Source organism: Mustela lutreola, chromosome 3, assembly GCF_030435805.1.
Source record: "Mustela lutreola isolate mMusLut2 chromosome 3, mMusLut2.pri, whole genome shotgun sequence".
Lineage (NCBI taxonomy): Eukaryota > Metazoa > Chordata > Mammalia > Carnivora > Mustelidae > Mustela > Mustela lutreola.
In genome coordinates this window covers 33,289,365-33,313,515 of record NC_081292.1, presented here as the reverse complement: position 1 = coordinate 33,313,515, position 24,151 = coordinate 33,289,365, and the positions used below count along the sequence as shown (strand labels likewise).

The following is a 24,151-nucleotide window of genomic DNA, read 5'->3' as shown; positions in this document are numbered from 1 at the left end:
TGACATAGTTCTTTTAGTATACGTTGCATCTTTTTCCAGGTGAACTCTTGTCTTAGTGTCTTGTCAAGAGTGATACCCAGAAATAAACATACTGTCCAGAGAGTGTTTAAAAGAGGAGTAAAGAAGAACTCAAGGGTCTGCCTCCGGCTCAGGTCACGATCCTGGGGTCTGGATCAAGCCCCCTACCAGGTTTCCTGTTTCTCCCTCTCCCTTTGCACCTCCCTCCACTTGTGCTCTTTCTCAAGTAAGTAAAATCTTGAAAAGAAGAAGAATAACAAATTCCATCTACTTTGTTCTGGATACTAGATTTCCAGCACTGTAGTTTAAGACAAATGAGCTCTAACAGACACGGAGCTATTAGTCCCCTGGAATCCAAAGTCCACTCTGCTCCTCCACCAAGTGACTGGCTTTTGCACAAAAGCTGCGTAGTACATCCAATCCAAAGTCAGGCCTTAGCAAAATCACAAATAATTAACATGCTATCACACTTGGAAGAATTATTCTCAAAGTAGGAAGAATTATCCTCAGAGTTACAGAGTAGAAAAGAAAATGTCAAACGTCTGAATGCAATGTGTTATACCTTCGCTGGATCTGGCCTACGCACTCGAGTGGGTGAGTTTCACCTCCACCATCTAAGCCTCACACGTGGCTGTCACATTACCACCTGTTCTGCCCATGGTCCGGGTGCTCATACTTACTGTTCTGACACTGAATTTATTTACTGCTTCTTATAATAATATAAAATTATACCATATAATAATCTTGCTATAAATAAGCAGTTGTTCAACAGACTTGATAATACATGAAATACTATGATTATATAACCTAGACCTATGCTTCATATAAAATATATTATTGTATAATAAAACACTGTAAGTAATACTTAATTATATCCTATGTAATGTTACTTATAAAAGTACAATACAGTCAATTATGATGCTAGCATTACTTTCTTTTCTAAAAGTTTCAGGGAGCGCTCTACTCCAGAAGCTTAAGCGTCTCATAAATAAACTCTCCCAATATAGGCAATGCCTTAAAAATTAATAGTGTCCTAAGTATGTGTATTATTTTTTATAAAATGTGCTTCGTCTTGTATTCTCTACTCACTTTTTCATTTGAAGGACAGTTTCTTGGCCTCACGTTATGTTCTATTTTTTCATATTCTGAAATCCTAAACACCCTAATGGGGTCAGTATCACCTAAAATATAATAAACTTTCTTCCCTTTCTTCATTTAAAACACGGGTAAAAGACATACCACTTAATACCAGTCAAAAGAACTGGTGAAATTCTTTTTAGTAAGTTTAGTAGGAGGTCCAGTATTTGACTGAGTAATTGAAAATAATATTAAAATCACATAGGAAAGGTATAAAGGAACACTTATACTTGCTGTTTTATTCATGCAACTTCTCTATATTTAAAAAATAATTGTAAACTGCTATTAAATAATTATAGTATAGGATTTATTTCTTTTCAGAAGATCTGAAAATTCTAGGATAATAAAAGTATTATCAAACTGGATGATCTTCCAGGGATACTTCAAAATACCACATTATAGTATTTAAGCCTAAAATAGTGGCTAAAAACAAAAGACACTTTACTATAGTGCTCCACACTAATGCAAAATATTACTAATTAAATTGTAAGCAAAATAATTGCAATTTAGAAAATAATATATCCTAATTAAAAAGGCCACAACTAATATTTACTTTAAAGGCTTATAGGATCAGCAGTGTGCTAGGTCTCTGAGTACTAAAATACAAACTGTAAAATGCAAATACACAAACACAAAGATGACGACTTTTCAAAAAAGATTTATTTATTTGACACAGAGAGAGAGAGAGAGAGAGAGAGAGCACACAAAACTAGAGGGAACAGCAGAGGAGGAGGAAAAGCAGGCTCTCCACTGAGCAGGGAGCCCGATATAGGGCTCGATCCCAAGACCCTGGATCATGGCCTGAGCTGAAGGTAGATTCTTAACTAACTGAGCCATCCAGGTGTTCTGATGACTTTCTTTAATTATTTATTTTAGAGAGCGACAGACCAAGTGCATGGGTGAGTGGACAGAGGGGCAGAGGATGAGAATCTCAAGCAGACTCCCAGCTGAGCAGGGAGTCCCACCTGGGGCATGATCCCAGCACCCATGAGATCATGACCCTGAGATCACAACCTGAGCTGAAACCAAGAGTCAGAAGCTTAACTGACTGAGCCACCCAGCTGCCATGATGATGACTTTCATAGAATAAAAATTCTGACAAAACAAAGTGCAAATAATACTTAAAAACTACTTGAAGTCTATTTTATATACTCTGCTAATTCAGTTAATATAAACAAGGATTAAGAAAGAAACTTTCCTAATTGATATTCTCTTTCTCTGCTCCCAGAAATATGTCTTTGCCTGACAAAGAAGTCCATGTTAAATATAAAGTAGTCTCAAGATAAGCTAACCTCGGTACAGATGTTTTAAGGTAGGAACATTCTGAAGCTGTGTCACGGATGAATTGGGAATAACATGTTAATCCTCATATGTAAAAGCTTTCTATTTGAGAAAGCAGCAAGCTCCAACATCTGTTCCTATTAGCAACGAGAAAAGCCTTTCAATTTCAAGGTAGTTTTGCCTAACGTATATGTAAGAAAGCCAATTTCATTCTTTTATTCTTTGTAATGTCACAACTCTAGGCCATGAATCAAAAAATCAAAAAAGAGAAGTAAACAATTACATTTCTGAACAGTCTGGGGAAAATGAAAGGTTGGACTTCAATGGAAACATACTAAAAGAAAAGTTAAATTATAGAAAAACATGATCATACCCAAGGAAGTGTTCTCACTCATTGCAGATAGCTATGTAAACTGATACAATCCTTTTTCAAAGCTATCTAGGAAAAGGTTTCTAAATTATTTATCATCTTTGATAAAGTAATTTCCACTTCTAGAAATCTTTGTGAGAAAAGTCTTAGAAATAAAAGACAAGATATAAATTAATATATCCCTTGTAACATGGCTGAGACTAGGGAAAACCCAGTTGAGAACAATCCATTGATATGTTTAAGAACACTACAACATAGATACTGAATGGAAACTTTATACAGGCATTAAAACAGTGGTTATGAAAAAAAATGTAGTCTGTAAAATGTTAAATAGAGAGTGCAGAAGACAAAATTAGTTATAATTTTAATGGATATGCAATTATTTTTAAGGTATACATAGAAAAAGGACAAATTAAAATATTATGGATTATACTAATGCAGGGTTAAATGGGTAGCTTTCTTAATTTTATTGCTCTTTTCCCATGTTTTCTAAATGTTTAATGAGCCTTGTATAATAAATAAATAAAATCTGTGAAACAAATAAAAATCCTGATTTGGAATTAATTAATAGGGAGGGCATAATCAAATTATTTCTAGAATTATTGATTTAAATAAATATCACAGATGATAGAGTAAAATTCAGCTTGAAGTAGATAAATTTAAAAAGTCAGATAGATTTAATTTATGCAAAGGTCTTGTTATAAATCAATCTAACCTAAAAAATGTCTCATTCTATGCAGCAGATGAGCTGTAACTTAGATGTTTGAAAAGTTTAGACATTTAAAGAACATGAGACATTTGATCTAGACATTTTTAAAAAGAACGTTAAAATTGCCTTCCTACTCTCACGACATAGACAATTAAATTACTTGGCAGTTTCTAGGATGTAATTTCACAATTTTCACATACTATTAGATTTACAAAAATACTATTTGTCTTTTCTCCTTTATCATAATCATATATATAAAATTCTGGACAATGGGAAGTTCTAAATAAAAAACATATAGGAAATAAAATTGTATCCAATAATTTTCCCTCATTTAAAATCATCTAGTAAATACTCTTTGATACTTTACATTTTCTTATGCCAAACTCTGTGGTGTAAGAACAAGCAAAAGGATTAACACTTAACTCTCTCAGTAGAGATTTGAGGAGGAGGAAGACAAAATTGAACAGATTAGAAAGAGAAATAAATTTTCCCAAGCATAAGAACCAAATCAGAAATAATTCTCACAGTTCACATGAATTCTCAAAATTCATATGAATAAATAAAACTCAGTACTTGGTGTTATTCATGATAAAATAAGAAAAATGAATACTGTCATTTACTACTTAAGAGATACTATAAATAGGCCTTTTATAAATTCATCTATCTTACTTAATATGCTTATTATTCATCATAGGATTTACCACTTGAAGACAACATTAGAGGTATGGTTTGCACATGTCTATTTTCTCCATTAAATAAGTTCCTTGAGACAAGAATATTTTACTCGTTGCTCACTCCCACCCTTCTTGGCGTAAGGTCCACATCAGGTGCTCAACACACGCTAAGTGAATTTAATTCATTACAGACAGTGTGTCTATATATCCTGTACTGTCCAGGACTGTTCTGGTTCTGTCTGTAGTGCCAGAATAATTACAAGTAGTGTAGCCTTTCAATTTGAAAGTGGCCTGATGTGGACAATAAACAACTTGGAAACACTAACTGTAGACAAGTTAGAGTTATTTCTAAAATTGTCAGTACGATCTCCAAAATGCACAGAATGACGGGACAAGAGCACTGAGCACCGTCAGAGACAGCAGCAGAGGTAAAGAGAACAGGTGAGGAGTAGAAGCCACTTCTGCTGCTTGCTGGTCTCAAGAGAAAGCAAGTCCTACATTTAGAGATTCTTCCAAAAGCTAGTTCATTTAGACCAGCCCCCAAGGCACTCTCATTTCATGTGGGGATGCACAGAAATCAGACGGCTTAGACTGTGCGAAGCATTACATGTTCTACAGATGGATAGACAGCAAAACCACAATGAGTCTGTATATCTGAAAGCACATTTTGAGACTGTATCAACTTCCTTTTTTTTTTTTTATAAATGATTTTATTTATTTATTTGACAGACAGAGGTCACAAGTAGGCAGAGAAGCAGGCAGAGAAAGAGAAGGAAGCAGGCTCCCGCTGAGCAGAGAGCCTGATGCAGGGCTAGATCCCAAGACCCTGGGATCATGACCTGAGCTGAAGGCAAAGGCTTTAACCCAATGAGCCACTTAGGTGCCCCTCAACTTATTTTTTAATGGGTTTCATATTATTCTTCCCCTTCCATATTACCCATAATAATTGGATTTCATACTATTCTCCTTCCACAGAAGAAAGATTTTATAAGAATAACTTTCAGGATAAACAATGAGCCGTAATAAGGTTCACTGACCTCTGAAATTAAGCATTTTATTGATGCATAAACATTTAATTAAAATATACAGTTTGTTATGTGCTGAATTGTTCACTCCCAAAACTCCTATGTTAAAGTCCTAACCTTTTGTATGGATGTATGTGACTGGATTTGGGGTCAGAGTCATAAAAGAGGTAATTAAATTAAAATGAGGTCATACGGGTAGACCATACTGACTGATCCAATAGGACTGGTGTCCTTTTAAGAAGAGATTAGCACACAGAGACACATAACAAAGACCTGTGAAGATACAGGGAGAAGACTGCCACCTGCAAGCCAAAGAGCGATCTCAGAAGAAATCAGCTCTATCAACACACTGATCTCAGATTTTACCCTCCAGACTTGTGAGAAAACAAACCTTTATTAAGTCACCTGGTTTATGGTCCTTTGTTATGGCAACCCTATCAAATGAATGCACATTTCTAAATATATGTCTGAAATGCAGAAGTAGAATAATCAACAGTAAAGAAAATAAACAGGGACACCTCGGTGGCTCAGTCAGTTACGCCACCGCCTTCAGCTTGGGTCATGATCCCAGGGTCCTGGGATCCAGTCCCGCATGAGGCTACTTGCTCAGCGGGGAGCCTGCTTCTCTCTCTGCCTCTGCCTGCTTGTGGGCATTCTCACTCTCTCTCCCTCTGATAAATGAATGAATGAATGAATGAATGAATAAATAAAATCCTTTTAAAAAATAAAATAAACAGGATTAATATATGAAAAACACACTCTACATATTCTAAGTGCTAAATTTTTAAACTGAATTTTTTTCAAACAGGAATCTATATAATGGTAATTCTGACATTCAACAAACATCAAAGCTTAGTAGTTTTTAGTCTAATTTCAAGCAAACATAAAAATTAAGAAGTAGAATCTAATCTTGATGAGTTGAAGCAAAATTCCAAATACTGTTATCTGTCCAAATTGCTATAACTCTCGTGCTCCATATAAATCTGCATAACTCAGAACACCATTATTTTGTAAATTATTAAGGCATTAAAAAATAAAATGATGGATGGTAAGAAAAAAAATTCATCCCAAGGGCAAGAAAGGCCAACTGGGATTTTATGTAACAAAGAACAAAAAGTTCACTAAAATGGTTTCAGATTCTACTCAAAATTAACTTTGAAGTACAAATTATTGAATTTTGGTATGGTAGTAAAGAAGAACACTCACAATTATCTGCAAAGGCTATTAAAATATTCCTCCTTTTTTCAATTACACATAAGTGTGAGACTAAATTGTTTTCATATATTTCAAACAGAATAACATATTACCCAAAGACTGAATGCAGAAACAGATGTGAGAATCCAGCTATATTGTTTTAAGCCATTCTTTGAGACTGCAAAATTATAAAACAATGCCATTCTTCTTATTGATGTTTTTGTTTTGGAAAATTCATTTTTATAACATTATTTTATTGATGTAAACATGCAATAGATTCATTACTGTTATTTGCAAATAATGCATTTTAAAACAAATTCTCAGTTTTAATTTCAAATACAGTGAATATCAGTAGCTATAACCTACATAAAAAAATTCTTTGAAGTCCATGTTATGGACTGAATTGGGCCCTCTTTCAAACTCATTTGTTGAAGCCCAATGTCATTATATTGGGAAATAGAGCCTTTCAGGAGGAAAATTAAGTTAAATGAGGTCCTAAGGGTAGGATCAAATCCTATAAGACTTAGGGTCCTTATAGGAGCAAGACACCAGGAATCTCTCTGCACACAGATGGAAGGCCATGTAAGGGCACGGCAAGACAGTGTCCATTTGCAACCTAGGAAGAGAGAGCTCACCAGAAGCTAGCCCTGCTAACACCTTGGTCTTGAACTTCTGGCCTCTTGAACTATGAGAAAATAAATATATCCGTTATGTATGCCACTCAGCCTAATGTATTTTGTTATGGAAACCCAAGTAGATTAACATGGTCCTCAGTATTTTAAAAGCTTAAAAGGGGTCCTTAGACTAACATTTTAAAAAATCACTGAATTAGACAATATCATTTGATTGTATAAGTTAAAATGTTTGCATACAATCTTATTTCATAGTGACAACTTGGAAAGATAATCCTAATTTTCATTAGTATTCAAAATAGAAAAGGGAGAAAATTAAGGTTATCTTTCAAATAAGCTTATTTTTGCTTGATGTGTAAAATCACACAAGTAAAAGATAAGAGAACAGAGAGACAAACTGTGAAAGGGTCTAGGTGGGCTACAAAGGCACTTGCTTCCAGTTTCAGAAAATCACACTTGTCAATGTGTTTGGCTGTGCAAACTATCGCTTAGAAGTTTTGTTAAGTCTATTAACTTTGTGAATATAAAATCAGGCATAAAACAAAAAGAGGAAACTCTGTTTTGCTTCATGTGAGGAAAAAATAACCAAAGTACAAAATGCCATGAAAAAAGTCAATCAGTAGTTTGATAAATACACAAAGTGTAATTTTTTTTTTACCTACATAAAACTTATCAAGACTAAAGGGAAATAATAACATAATGGTAAGAAACTCTATTTCAGTATATGCAAAAATAAAAGATTTTGCTCCCTTAAGTAATTAGGGTTGATAGAGCACAAATGGAAACAAAGCTGTGAAAGGCATGTTAAGAAGGAAAATTATAATAGTTACAGGCTTTTACATAATTATTAAGTTATAAAGGTTTAGATGAGTGGAAAAAATGCATTTACCTCAACAAGGTTTCTGAATTTCATGGTACAGATATGTTGTTTGGTTGTTTTTTTTTTTAATAAATAACATATAAGTTGTGTACTCCAGACCAACAATTTTATATATAGTTGTACTCAAATATAAAAATCAAGCAAAATGTTTAACTTCTAAGGCTCTAATACTAGAAATAGCATTCAAAATTACATTTTCATAAATTTCATTTCATATAACTTCGTAAGGAAAGAAAATACTAATTCAACTTGAGTTAATTTTTTTTTGGCTCAATGTTTGTATGAAAAAATAATTATGCCGTCTGTTTGGAAGAGTATAATCAATCCACGGGCATGCAAGTATCAATTTTATCTTATGAGAATTTCTCCATGTTCCAGTTACTTCATTCCTTATTACATGCTGCAAAAAGCAGTAATAATTTTTATAGCCAAATATCACTTTGTAAGATACCAGGTGGCTTTCAATATTTACCATATAAGTCATGCATGAAATTTAAACATTACAAAAAAATGACTTACCAGTTGACACTCCTGAAATATGCACATTTTCAGAATGTTCTGCAAGAGCACCATTTCCTAAAATTAAACATAATAATAAACTAATTTCCAAGATAAAATTTATAAAAGTTTTTCAGATTCTACCTTTAAAAGAAAAACTACACAGAACTGCTTTGTAATATTCCGAAACTAAATTCTCTTACAATAACCTTCAAAACAATACAACGAAGCCCCAAATTACAGTAGTATCAGGGATAACATTTTGGAAATCACAACCATGCAGTGTAATATACATGAAGATCAAATATACAGATGTAATTACTATAAAAAAAAAACTGTTTCAGAAGAAAACTCGGAACTACTATTAGAAAAGAGAGAATCTCTTATTTTTTTGTTTTTAGAGGGAGGGAATGCGTGTGTGAGAAGGGGGTGGGGCGGAAAGAGAGAGGAAGTGGGAATCTCAAGCAGGCTCCTCGCTTAGAAGAAGGCCTGAGGTGGGGCTTGATCTCAAGACCCTGAAATCATGCCCTGAGCCTAAATCATAGTCAGATGCTTAACCAACTAAGTCACCCAGGGCCCCAAGAATCACATCCTTCTTAAAAACAACATTCCACTAGTAGCATGTTCAGTCAGTCCACAATGTGGCTACTGCTTAAGGATTCTACCTGTTGGTACTTAAAACAAATAATAAAGTCTTGCACTGTCTTCTAAATCTTTCAACTTCTTCTCATCAACAACTCGAATAGTCTTAAGAGCAGGGACAGAATTATACTCTATTTTCATATCTGCCAATTTCCTATACCTCTTCCTACAAAGTTGGGCACCTGGAAACATGAAAATAACTGAAATAAGTTACTAAGGATCACCTCAAACTCCCATTTAAAGTGCCGAGGATATTTACTCCAATAATAATGGTGTCCCTTCATCTTGTAAAGTCTCCCTCCAGTTATGAGGTAGGTTTGGCACTACAACAGCTCAGGAATCCATCTGGCAGAGAAAGAATTCTTGCAGTGGGGCAAGGGAGGAAGCTGAGTGGGAGAAGCTTAGAGAGCTATGGCGGGATTCTCTTTGATGGTTGAAAGAGTAGAGACAAGAGCAAGCACAGCAGGTAACAACTTATCTTTTACAACCATCACACTTCCACGATTGCTTGAATATTGTACAGCACCCCCCGCAATGCACTAGGCCCTAAGAAGGCAGACTGTGTTTATTTGGCTCACCCTTGCACGCACAGTTCCTAGAACAGAGCAGGTGCTCAAAGAGCTGATGAATGAATAAATGAGGGAGGTCATGATCATGACGTCAAATCACGCCAATTGATAGAGTGCGTGACATAGCACTGAAAAGGTATTCATTTTTGTAACTGTGTAAAATATGTTATTACCAAAACAAAAATAGCCATCAAACAGCCTTTCAGTTCAACCACAGCAATAGCCTTCATAATGAAAATGTGTATCCCTCCATCATAAATGATACAGCGGAAATGGTGACATAGGTGTGTTAGCTGTATTTAGTACAAAAATGAATCTGATTGTTGTTATTTAAGTATTGTGCATTAATACTACAGAAGCCATGATTAATTTTCCCAGCAATGTTAAATGCTATACAGACATAGAACTGAAACAAGAAACTCCCACCTATTTCTTCAACACATACAACTTATAATAATTGGTAGCATAAATAAAATGACATAAAAACTGATTCAATAAAACAACTAACAAGATTTGCCAAAGGGCGGTATAAACTGCCCGAAGAGTTGCTACTCAACAAGCAGATCGGCAGTACTGGCATCATAAGGAACTTATTACAAATGCAGTCTCGGATTACTGAATCAGAATGTACATTTTAAAAAGATGCTTCTCCTACTCCCAGAGATTTGTATGCACAATTAACATTTGAGTAACACTGGCTTGAATCTTCTACTCCTATATTATAACCATAAATTACAGCTGTGTAGTCTGTGACCCCAAGGTTTTTCCCAACATCCTTAAGGTAGCATACTAAATTATCCTCAGGAAAGTTTTTAATATTAAATACATTTCATACATTGATTTTTTTTTTTTTTTAAATTCAGCAGATAGACTAAAGATAGGCAGAAGGAAAAGAATAACATAATGTAGTATTTAAGACTGAACCCTGGACTGGATTGCCAGGATTCTAATACCAGCTCTACCACTTACTTGCTATGCAACTCAGGTCAAGTTTACTAACCTCTCTGTGTCTTAGTTTCCCCTCTAAAATGGAGACTATCTATTTTGTAGTGCTTAGTAAAATTCTCTAAAATAGAAAGAAAAACAGAATTTAATCTAAATCTCCATCAGCATGCAAATGAATAAGCTAATATAGCCTTGTAGTAAAATATCCAATAAACTGAATTAATTCTATATATATTAGCTTGGAAAGATTTGCACAGTAAGTTATATGTTTCAGAGTAACATTAAAATATGATCTGATTAGAACTATGAACTAATTTTAACTTTAAAATGATGTATGCATAGTTAAATGCATATGTTTCTATAAGCACATGAGATATATATATATATATATAGATAGATATACTCTCTATATATGTAAAGAGTCTAAGGATATAGACAAATTGTGGAAGAAAACCTCTGGAATGGGAATTAGAGAGGAAGACCTGGTTTCTGCACAACAGGTGTAGACTGCTTCATAAATTTTATTAATATGATCAAAAAAATAGTTGGAGAAAAGATAGTTCATTTCCCACCATTCTTCCCCCCACCATTCTAAATAAACATTAGTCTGATAGAGTGTGAAATAATATCAAATATTACAATTTCATAAATGTATTATTAAGTATTTTAAAAACTGATAAATACCTAAAAACATAAAACACGATACTGGTAGTTTCCCATACATGTATTCTACCTTAAAAAAAAAAACAAAAAACAAACCCTATTTAGAGGTTAAAAAAATCAGTGATAATTTCTGTTAACATCAAACAAACTATCCCATTTCTTATAATAAGTATCACATGAAGTGAGTTACTTTATGTACACTACCACTCTTGAAAGTATTTTTACAAAGATGGCAGTTATGTAGCACAATTATTTCGATATTATAAGCAAACTGCTCCCAAATCAAATTACATTCTCCCAAATGCCCTTCCTTGGGCTCCCAACCGAAGAAAACCCCACATGTGAGGATGCAGACACACCATCTCCTTATTAAAACGACAGGGTTCAAATGCAGGTCATACTAGATATCCTCGCAGGAGTCCCCTTTAGAGTAACATGCACTGGAAAAACACACAGTCTGATAAAACATTACTTCTTTATAACATTAGTAGCTCACTAATGGATCAGCAAATTAATTAGAACTCCTAAAGAAACAGTGATCAAGTAAGAAAAAGTTTTATTATCACCTAAATCAGGAAATAATGTATTATGGCTTAAAATTTTTTAGTCCCAGTAACCAAATTACAAAGATGATCAAGCTCCCCCATTTATCATTTTTTCTTTCCAAAATGCACGATAGTTTTCAGGTTTTGGCTGCAATCAAATGAGAGAGAAAGAATCTTCCAAAAGAGATACTGTTTTAGAAAAGCGGCTATTTAGCATGAGTGAGTCTGAGCTCTGGGACCAGACACTCTGGAATCATCCCCAGCTCTACTATTTATTCAGTCACGAACCTTAATTAAACTACTTCTCCTCAGACATGGTTTACTCACCTGAATAATCAGATGTCATCATTAAGAGATTGCCCAAGTTCATGGTCTGCATCCCTATTACTTGGTAACATTCTGTGTGTTTATTCTTTTTGAGAACGGAAGTTCTTAAATAAATACAGCTAAGATTTGATAAATATGTGTCGCTCAAATCCTAAATGCTTTACTACCCCTCCCTCAGCTATTCCTTGTAACAACAGTTCATTTTAGAGATAAGAAAACAAAAACTTCTGGCAATTAGTGATTTTTTTCCAAAAAGCTAGTAATTGGATGAACTGAAAATTCAAATCCACAGACAATAAGAAGTTTGTGTTCCTTACTTTTTAAAAAGAATTCGGAATGAATATATTTCTTGTTTACAAAAGAAATAGTACTTAGCTCTCAGAATTAAAGCCCACTGCCACAGCGATTACATTTTATAAGTGGGAAAGTCATTGGTTTAAAAGTTAATGAGCATCACTTACAAGTAACTTATGTACTCAGCATCCTGCAATCTCATTTTCTATGTGTCATGAGAACAGTTATCAAACATAAATACATAGCTACACACAAAAGCAAACATCATTCCTATTTTGCTACTATACTGAAGGGAAAAGTCCCAAAACCTAACAGGGCTTTCCAGACTCTCCACACTCTTGGCTCTTCCTAACTACTTCAAAGGCTTCATCTCTTATGATCCACTTTTCTACTCTATTTCTTCTTTCCAGAAACACTGGATTTCTCTTACAAAAGTGTCAGCTATCTTTCTTGTCTTTAGACTTTGCTTTAATACTATTTAATACTATTTATTAATACTATTTATTTAGAGAGGTTATCTCCTGATCTCCCTGTACTAGGTTAGATCTTTCTGTTATAGGCTCCTATAGTATTAAAATTTAACACACTTGTGTTATCTGTGTAATGTCTGTATTTCCCACCAAATCTTAATGCTGGCAGCAGGGTTGGGGGGTTGTGTGATGTGGTGATGGGACACAACTTGGGTTTGTTTTGTTTTGCTGATGAGTGACTAGCACAGAACATAATACATATTAGGAGATACTTCGTTCACATCTGCTCAAATAAACGAATGGTAGGTCAGTACGTAAGTAATAGGCATAGTCCTTGTCCCAAAGAGTTGACAATCTATTGAGAAAATAATAAAAAATATATGAAATAGAAACAAAGATACAAAGTAAAATTAGCAAGCTTCTTATTCAGGTGGGAAGCCCTAGAGACTTTTCTACTAAAAATAGGAACAGGAAACAGGGGTATCCACTGCAGTTACTACTATTAGCTAATGCAAATAGACCAATTATAAACATAAGAATTGGAAAAAAGGAGGTAAAACCACATCTTCCTGTAGATGATATAATTGTGTATCTACTTGGAAAACTGAAAACAGTCAACAGAAAAATAATTTAGGCAATATAAAGTTAGTAAAGTAGCAGGATATAAAATATAGCATACAGAAGTCAAAAGCCTTTGTAAATACAAACAAGAGTCAGAAGATAGAGACCAGTTTTAGTAGCAATAAAATATGATATTTCAAAACCCTGACACAGAAATCCTGCTGTTGTTCCTGACAGAGTAATTGGTAATGGGTCAGTAATTCTGCTATGAACAACTTAAAAAATTGAAAAAAAATGTGGGAAAAAATTCAGACACTGGACAATAGGCAGTATAAGACTATGATTTCTGAGAAAAGGTAAGCAAATGAAGAGGAGCCCTATTATTGCACTAGCTTTCTCCTGGAGATTTTCTGAACACTGCTACATTTCAGGAGAGCCTAAATTCATTGTTCTAGTATCCAGACCAAATTTTTCTAAATTGCGTAAAGGGTATAAGACAACTTGTTGACCCTCGTAGAAGATAACAAGCATTTGTCTCCAACATTTCTACTAGTTTATCAATCAGAGAAGGAAATAGTTCCTCTAACCTTGTTACCAAATCCATATAACTTAAAGATTTATTTCCTCTCCTGTATATTCTTCTGTATTCTCCTATCTTCTATTCTCTATTTATAATCTTCCCCAGGGCACCATGAGTAGCTGCTGACTTAAGGAATTCTCATCCTCTCCCATCCTGGTTTGGAAAACCAAAGCTGCATTTTGTTTCCACTCTTCTGACCTTCCTTTCCTTCTCTCATTCCTTGCGAATATTTTAGTATCCAAATCAGAACTCTTAAAGTTGTTTAGAATGCCTGAATGAACTCCTATAATCTTTGCAACTGTGTCCTTCAAGAAGCTTTTCAAAAATGGCTACTCCTCCTTTTGGTCTGAAGAGCTTCTTATGTTGATAGAGGAGACGTGAACATACCAGTATTAGTATCTGCCCAAGCAATATCTCTATATGCCCTTCTGCTAATTCTTTATCCTACAGATAAGTGTTTCAAAGATCATTTTATTTTTCTTGGCATTTTTGCTCAATCCTGAATTTTCTCTACATTAGTAATATTTATAATCTATTATTGGTTAAATATCCTATCTTAGGAATATGTTCTTCCTTAGTCTGAAGTCATTGAACAACCACTTAATTTCTTCTCCATTCAATCCTTTTGGGATTGTTTAGAATTTTAATAACCAGAAATTATTTTTGAGATCTTAATAACCTCCCTGGACTATCTTTCTTTCCAGATTTTCATGTTGTGAAGTCATAGTAATATTTTTCTAAATTGCTTTTAAATCTGTAGGTATTAAGCTCTGATAGTGTCCAATTTCATCTTTTTTTTTTTTTTTTTAAGTAAACTCTACTGTTAACGTGGGGCACAAATTCATGACCCCAAGATCAAGAGTTGCATGTTTTACCAACTGAGCCAGCCAGGCACTTTTTTTTTTTTTTTTTTTCCTCCAGTTAGAACACTGAACATAGTCACTTCTTTTGGTCTGGTTAAAGTAAGGTAAAGACTCGCACACTGTTTTAAAACTGAATTGTGTCACCCAAAATTCATATATTAACCCCAACCCCAATGTGGGCTGATAATTATGGTTAAAAGAAGTCATAAAGTGGGGAGCCTAATCTAATAAGACTAATTTCCTTAAGAGCTATAAAGAATCTCTCTCCCCATCTGTGCAGGAAAGAGGTCATGTGAGGACACAATGAAAAAGACACCAAAAACCAGGAAGAAAAACCTCATCAGAAACCAACACTGATGGCACCTTGATCTTGGACTGTAAGTTTCCAGAACTTTCAGAAAATAAATTTGTGTTGTTCTACCCTCCTCCACCACCCCTACCCCCCAGTCTGGGGTATTTCATTATGGCAGCCCGAGGAAACTAATACACACACTTTCCCCAAATGTTTACTAGACCAAGATACCTTCAAAGTATATGAAAAATTCAGTATATTCTTCTCAAGAGAGGCTCTGTAGTATCTAACAAATACCTATAATGAGATGTTTCATGGAAAAAAAGATCAAGAAACTCCTGGAAGACTGAGATATTTTCCTGCTTTCTTTAATTAGTTGTATTTTGAAAGTATTGTTTTAATCATTTTAGTTGCAGCCATTCTTTATGTATTTAATAATCTTTTATGAACTGGCCTGAACCTACCCACCCCTTAAAATAAGAGTAATAATCATTTATAGCATTACATTTTAGAAAAACATACTTTTAAATTTTCAAACCAGTCTTAACAGACATTTGTGAGTTCAATGTTTCTGTATGTTTAGAATTCCTGTAGTATTATGTTAATAAGGTTTTATGTTTGAAAGGTTTTCAAATAAGGGTATAATAACAATAAACTATTAGTCAAAGTACAAATGCCAAACAAACCCAAGTTCTTAATATTCAGTGAATGAATCAATCCCTTAAAGAACATGCAAGATAGATATGAATCCTACTGTTGAGAACCTCAGCGACACTGTTCATACAAATGGAAAAATTTTTCTTTATTCTAAAATAGCTTAAACCACTGATGTAGGAACTCACAAAATATACTAGAAAGGAACCATAAAGATTATATAAGTTCAAAGGTTCCTACCTGTGACTCCTATGGTTCACAAGAGTCAAGAAAATTTGAAGGGATTCAGAACTCAGGAGAAAAAGCAGAAGAAATTATACACCTATACTTCTTATAAGAGATTGATATACTTCATACACCACAAAATTCAACTTTTAAAAGTGGTTTTTAGTATGTTCAAAAGCTATGCAACCATTACCAATATCACATGACTGACTGTTCTCCTCACCCCCACAAAGCAGCTTATACCTATTAGCAGTTACTTGTCTTTCTGTCCTCCTCTAGCCCCTAACAACAACTAGTTTCTGGCTCTATCTCTATGGGTTTGCTTATTCTGGACATTTAATATAAACAGAATCATACAATATGTGATCTTATGAGTTTGGCTTCTTTCACTCAGCTTAATGTTTTTATGGTTCATTCATATTGTTCCATTAATCACTACTGCACTCCATTTTATGGTCAAGTAGGGATGACCATTTTATGGTCATTGTAGGGATAAACTACACATTGCTTAGCTACTTATCAGCTGACAAACATTTGGGTTGTTTCCACTTTTTGTGAAAAATGCAGCTATAAATACTTGTGTACAAGTTTTTGTGTGGACATATGTTTTCAGTTCTTGAGTATATACAGAGTGGAAGTGCCTGGTCTTTTAGTAACACCACATTTACCTTGATGAGGAAATGCCAAATTGTTTTGCAAATGGCTGTACACTCCCATCAGCAATGTGTAAGAGTTCCAATATCTTTACAACTTCACCAACACTTGTTATAGTCCCTTTTTATCTTAGGTATCCTTATGGGTATGACATGGTATCCCTGTGGTTTTGATTTGCATTTCCTTAATTCAGAGTAATGATGGTGAAGTTCTTTTCGTGTGTTTGATGGCTTTGTATATTCTTTGGAGAAATGTCTATTTCACAGTTGACTGGATTTGTCTTTTGTTTTTGTTGAGTTGTAAGTATTCTTTACATAGTGTGGATATTAACTTCTTATCAGATATATGATTTGCAAATATTTTCTCCCATTCCGTAGTTTGACTTTTCCCTTTTTTGATGGCATCCTTTGAAGCACAGTGTTGTTTTTTTTTTCATTTGAACCAGTCCAATTCACCCACTTTTAATTTTATTACTTGTGCTTTGCTGTCATGGCTAAGCATCCATTTCCTAATCCAAGGTCACAAAGATTTACTCCTATGTTTTCTTCTAAGAATTTTATAGTTTTAGCACTTATATTTTGCCTTTAGTCCATTTGGAGTTAAGTATTGTATGCGGTTGAGGAAGGGGTCAAATTCCACTTTTTTGCATATGGCTTAACCAGTTGTCTCATTACAACTTAAAAGATTACTCTTTCCCTACTGAATTATTTTGGCACTCTTGCCAAAAATCAACTGACTACGGATGTAAGCTTTTATGGACACTCAATTCTATTTCATGGATCTGTCTATTCCTATACCAGTATCATGCTGTCTTCCTCTGGAAACTTTGCAATATGTTTTGAAGTCAGGAAACATGATTCCTCTAAATTTGTTCTTCATTAAGATTCTTTTTGTTACTCTGATTCATTGAATTTCTATATGAATTTAAGGATCAGCTTGTCAATTCCTTCAAAGAGAATTGAGATTTTGATAGGGACTGTGTTAAATCTACAGATCAACTTGGGGAGTATTAATACCAATCTTCAACAAATATTATGTCAAATACATACATATGGGGATGTCTTTCCATTTTTAGGACATCTTTAATTTCCAGCCACAATATTTTGCAGTTTCAGAGTTTAAGATTTGCACTGTTAAGTCTATCAAATATTTTATTATTTTTCATGCTACTTTTAAAAGATTTTTAAGTAATCTCTACACCTAATGTGGCGCTCGAACTCAAATCCTGAGATCAAGAGTTGCATGCTCTACCAACTGAGCCAGCCAGGAGCTTCTCATTCTATTGTTAATGGAACTAATTTCTTAACTAGATTTTTCAGCTCTTCATTGTTAGTATATAGTAATACATATTTTTCTTATATCTTGCAACCTTGCTGAACTTGTTTATTAGCTCTGATAAACTTTTTGTGAATTCCCTGAAACTTTTTTTTAATGTACAAGCATGTCAAATCCATGAGCTAAGATTAATTCCTCTCTTCCAATTAAGATGCCTTTTTTCCTTGCCTAACTGCCCTGCCTAGAACCTCTAATATGATGCTGATTAAAGAAGTGAGAGTGGACATCCTTATCTTGCTCCTGATCATAGAGAGCTTTCAGTCTTTCACCATTAAGTATGATGTCAGCTGTGCATTTTTCATAGATGCCCTTTATTAGGCTGAGGAAGCTTCCTCCTATTCCTAGTTTCTTCAGCATTTTTATTATGAAATGGTGTTGGCTATTGTCAAATGTCTTCCCCGTGTCTACTGAGATTTCTCTGTGATTTTGTCACTTATTCTATCAATATGCTATAGCACACTGACTGATTTTCCTGTGTTGAACCTCACATTCCTGGGAAGGATCCCATCTGGTCATAGTTTATAATCCTATTTACATATTGTTGGATTTGGTTTGCTAGTATTTGGTAGAGGACTTCTGCATTTATACAGTAAGGGAAATTAGTAGTTTTCTTTCTCTCGTATTTAGGTAATACTGGCCTCACAGAACAAGTTGGGATGTGTGTATACACATATGCACACACACTGGGTGCTACTAGTATTCTCATTTAAGGAAACACCAATATATTGTTTTTGCTTCTAATTTTTTGTGTTTATTAGATATCATAGCTTATTACTCAACAGTAGGTAATTAGCTTGTTGATTACATTATAACATTCCTGAAAAGTGACTAGTGGCTGCTTTACTTAAGGTACCAGGCATAGTACCCAAACAGATAACCCGGTACATGGTAAGCTTAGTACAACAGAAAAGTGAAACTGACAAATAAAGGAAGTTCTTTCTTTCTTGTTTCTCAACAGGCAAAATCTTCTGCAATATGGGAGCCTGTGACCAGGGTTGCAAAGGGATACTGGAGATAAACATGCTGGAAAACTCTGATGTCAGCTCTGTTTTTAATAGCTGACATAACTGAAGTACAGATAGAAGGGAAAGGCAGTCTTTTTTAAAAAATTGGCTTTGTTGAGGTTTAATTTACATGCAAAAAGTTCATTAATTCCAAGTATACGGTTTGATGAGTTCTAACAAATGCACACAGTTCTGCAACAACCACTACAATCAAGACACATATTTCATCCCCAAATAAGCTCCCTGGGACCCTGTGCAGTCAATTCCCTTTCCACACTCCTAAAGTCAGAGAACTACTGCTCACAGACAGTCAACATTTACAAGGCATTATCCACTGCACTGAACTCATGAAGTATTATTTTAATCTTCTTCCTAAGAATAGATATTGTTATCCCCCACGTTATGGATGAGGAAACTGACTCAGATTAAGTAAAATGTGCAAGATTCTTCAGCTAGTTAAGTGGGAGGGATATGCTCAAATCAAGATCTTAACTCCAACATTAAAAATCGAGTTTTCACTCAAAAACAATAAATATCTTGGCTTCCCTTGAATATCTGTCTAAATGTATTCGTGCATGCAAACCTACTGAACTGATCTGTTTTAGAATAAGGACATATTTTTTCTTAGGTGACCAAGTGCCCATGACTTTCTATTGTCATTCTGACACTGATACCCCACCCTCTTAGTTCATTTGTATTATTTTCTTGGTCTTGGTTAGAATTTGAATTTGTGACCTCTGGTGTTATTTTGTGAATCCAAGTTACAGTATAGAAAAATGAATGGAAGGATACAAAATAAACTGCTACCACTGTTACCCTACCTACTTACCCCCATCTCCAAGACAGAAAGGAAGACAGAAATGATAAGCTTTTGTTGCTGACACATTTCTTTGTCTGACTCATTACAGCATATATTACTTTTGCAAGTTAATTCATGTGGACTGAATATTAAGTACTAGAATACTACCTTCTGACAAAAATTAACACTACATAAAACTACATAGCTACTTAGTTTCAAGTTTTTCTTTATAATGTTGTAACATTATAAAGGCTTTATTAAAGAAATTAATTCTTTATTAAGAATTAAAGAAATTAATTTCTTTATTAAGAAATTATAAAGGTGATGCCTTTTTTAATATTATTGACAAAATGGTACAAGAACTATCACTTAATATAAATACTAAAGTATATACATTACCCTCCCCTATAGCAATGGGTCACTTTCAAAAATGTTCTTATACATGAGACTCAGTAATGAGAAGAGTAATGTATGGCTGCAGCTTTCCTATTTTTGCTGACTTCATGGATAACACTATGTTATTTACCAACAGAGCAAAGCAAACACATAGAAACAGTGTTTGCAGATAATAACAATAAAGATAAATGATTTTTAATGTGTCAGGCTATAGGAAAATACCCCTGTACAGGTAGAAATATAAAGAAAGCAGAATTTAAAAATCAGTAACCATTTACATTTTTAAAGTATACTTTTGACAAAGCTTAAAAGAAATTACTAAATTGTTAAAATCATAGTATCTTTTATAAATTTAAGTTTTTCTTGACATCAGCTCCATATTTTCTTTTCTTTTCTTTTCTTTTTGTATCAAATATCCATACTGCTGTTTTTTACTTACCTTTATTATTTATGCAAGATGAGACAGTGAGTATTTTGCTTCTACTTCTGGTAATATCAATGACCAGAGAACATGACATTATGAATAGTTTTTCATTGAGTGGGAAGATAATTCTCAAGTTTATCAGAGGCTCCCTAGTAGGAGTTGAGGACAGTGTCTAAAATCACTCTGGGTCCTGGAGTCATTCATTAGTCCCCCTCTTTCCCTTCCCTTCTGATCTTTCCTCTCTTCTGGTTCCTTTGTCTTCTCTTGATAACATATGTATTCAGATCCTCCTCATTCATAAAAGAAAACCTTTTTCTTGTTAGTGCACCTCTCCATTTCTTTTCATACTCTTTCCTTTCTCAGCCAAACCTTTTGAAAGAATTTACACTCACTAACGGAGCTTCCCTACTTACCCTCTGCTCAAGCCCTTCCTCAATCTAGCTTTTACTCCAGCACATCTCTGAAACTCAAGCAAAGATTACCAACGACCCACCCATCAAACACTTCATCCTCAGGAATACGAACTCTGAATCCAGTTTTCTGATAGCTGGGAAAAAAATCACATAACTAGGAGGAACGACAGCGTCACTAAAAATTCATGGTTTCAATTCATCAAGGAGCAAAATCTTTTAATAAAGCCTTATCCATCTCTACCTTCAATTCCCTCAAAAACTAAATGAGTCCATCATTATTCGTTATTCTCCAAACAACTTACTCAACCAGTTCTCTCAGTAAGTCATCTCCCCTGCCAACCATTCAGAGGTCTTTTTTGGCATATTATCTTCTCTCTTTCTAGAAACTGCTTCTTTTTAGCATATATGTTTAAAGGTTGAAGTTCTCCATGCTGATAAATCTCAATTTCTACTCCTAATCAGAGTCTTCTCTTGAGCTGCAAATTTTTACCCTGATACTCATCCCCTCCCCAACATTCCCCTTATGCCTGTCACAGTGGTTGGTGTTTTTCACTAGTAATAGTGTTTTACACGATTACTAATTCTTGCAGATCCTCATAAAATAGATACTATCCCCATTTCACATGCAGAGAAACAAAATTAAAGAGGTTAAGAGAATTGCTCGAGGTGGCATTGCCAGGATTTAGGCAGATCTGTCTAGCTCAAAGCCCATACTCCTGAAATAACGACAGAACAACTAATAGGAGGAGTACAATTTGCCAGATGATGGTCTAAGCCATTTCCATGCTTCAGTACATGTAATCTTCAAAATCACCCTATAAAGGAGCTGCTATTATTATTTCCATATTAAAAATTGTCTTTTAACTTCCTATTGAACAGGAATTAAGTATTACCTTAATATTACCTAGGTATTTCAGACTCATGTCCGAAACTGAATTCCTTTTATCAACTCTCAGTCTGCTCCTCTGCCTATACTCTCTACCTTGGTGAATGACGCCAGCATCTCTCAGTTGTCCACATAAAAACCATTTCAGATTTCTTCTTCGCCATCCCCTTCTTCTGCTCATGCATTATATATTAAGTTCGATTCTTCCCTAACTTGCTCTATCCTTCCTTCGTGTTACTGATATTTCTTTCCTATTTTATTGCATCAAATAATAAGCTCCACAAGGACAGAAACACAGAGGAGTGACTAGTCCGCAGCAGACTTTGATAAGTGCAACTGACTCTTGGACAATAGTGGTTGCAGATCAAAAACCTTGAACTGCACAGGTGCATCTATACATGGATTGGTGGGGGGAGAGGGGGTAAATACAGTATAGTATTGTACCTGTATTTTCTCTTGTGATTTTCTAAGTTTTCTTTTCTATAGCTTACTTGATTGTGAGAATACCGTATATGATACATATGATGTACAAAATAAGTTAATCAACTATGTTATCAGCAAGGCTTCCAGTCAACAATGGGCTATTAGTGGTTAATATATTGGGGGAGTCAAAAGTTATACATGGATTTTTTTAAAGCTTTTTATTTATTTATTTATTGACAGACAGAGATCACAAGCAGGCAGAGATCACAAGCAGGCAGAGAGGAGAGAGAGAGGCAAACTCCCTGCTGAGCGGAGAGCCCGATACACTCCATCCCAGGACCCTGGGATCATGACCTGAGCTGAAGGCAAAGGCTTTAACCCACTGAGCCACCAGGCGCCCCAATATATGGATTTTTGGCTGTGTGTGTGGGAGGGGTCGGCAACCCTAACTTCTTCATTGTTCAAGGGTCAAGTGTATTTGCTGAATGTATGAATAAGTGACTTAGCTTGCAAACTTTCTACTTTTGGTCTTGTAGTTCTCTGATCCATTCTTCACAGCGCTACTAGAGACCCTTTTTAAAGGCATATCTGATATTAATCTTCAGCTTATAAAACTGTAACTGGTTCAACTCCTTATATGTAGTAAGAGCCTCCAGGGCCTACTGGAATCTGGCTCTTCTCGATCTCTTGACCCTTAACTTTTACTACTCCTTGTCTACTTTTACTTCATACATACATATTCTGGTTTTGACACACTGCCAAAGTACAGTCTCTGAAACTGTGGTATTTCTGAACATGATGTTCTCTCTCCCTGAAACAGTCCACTGCGCCATCACCAGTTCCTTGCCTAACTCCTTCAGCTGGGCTTGGGAAACAGATCTCTATCAATTGTGGAGTGAGTTAAGAGTCACTCCTGATGTCCCCACAGTACACCGTGTCAGCACTGAGTTATGAGCACATTACCACCACAGTCCTTATCATCTTGTTTTGGGTTATTAACTGGGCATCTTCCACATCAAATTCTGAGTGTCTTTATAGCAAAGAAAATCTTCCCCTCTTTCTTCTCCCCTCTTTTTCTCATTTTCACTCTTTCTCCCTGCCTTCTTATTCCCCAACAACTATCTTCCAGATTCTGACAGAGTTAGACCTCAGTAAATGTTTGTTGGTTTAATGAATCAAAATTATCAGATTTTGAAATTAAGCATGAAATACCCTCGTATAATTAATAATCTGGTTTCACGTTATAGTTTGCTCCGGCGCTAACAGGAAAGAAGATGGAGGAATATAAATAGGAAGACAGCTATTAAGGGGGAAGCAAGATTTCAGATCTGATTGTGGGCTTTAGAGAGAGCTATTCCTTATCACTGTCCTTCAATATGTAAAATATTTGGTAAACGACTGTTCAAAGCTCATGAGCAGCTTCAGTCTACAGACTGCAAGGGATTCTACTCTGCATTAGCTTTAGTAACTTGCTGGGGGGGAGGGGGGTGTTAGGGGAGACGCCAAACCAAAGCCTTTGATGCTTTTACATTTCTGATCATCAGTGACTCCTGAGTTCTTAATAGCTTATAGCTCATCAATCTAATGAATGTGTTTAAAGAATTCTTTTGTCTTTGAGCAAATGGCTGGTTCTTTACTTTACAAAAGCTCATCTCAAAACTTATTCTTTCACAGAATCTTAATATAGTGCCTTGCCATGTATTCTGTCAATGCGGCATTTCCCTATAGAAGTATCATAAACGAAGTTGAGGATTATCCTTTTTACATAA

The 24,151-nt window shown here is 34.8% G+C and overlaps 1 protein-coding gene and 1 long non-coding RNA gene across 4 annotated transcripts in view; one reads left to right on the top strand and one right to left on the bottom strand.

Moving 5' to 3' along the window:
- The window catches only part of LRP12 (LDL receptor related protein 12), a 71,900-nt gene that overhangs the window by 30,931 nt on the left and 16,818 nt on the right, over window positions 1-24,151 (bottom strand). The window contains exon 2 of one of the 2 annotated variants that reach the window (XM_059165806.1): window positions 8,440-8,496. The exons of the other annotated variant lie outside the window; for it this stretch is intronic. Within the exon in view, the coding sequence (XP_059021789.1) occupies window positions 8,440-8,496 (57 nt within the window). The remainder of the gene's footprint in view (window positions 1-8,439; window positions 8,497-24,151) is intronic. 2 annotated transcript variants of the gene reach the window in all.
- On the top strand, window positions 524-22,890 carry LOC131826510 (uncharacterized). 2 transcript variants are annotated; one of them, XR_009351629.1, is made up of 3 exons: window positions 524-612; window positions 15,158-15,254; window positions 22,640-22,890. It is a non-coding gene; the product is annotated as an uncharacterized LOC131826510 (long non-coding RNA). The 2 variants fall into 2 exon arrangements; XR_009351630.1 differs by lacking the exon at window positions 22,640-22,890 and adding an exon at window positions 18,996-19,582.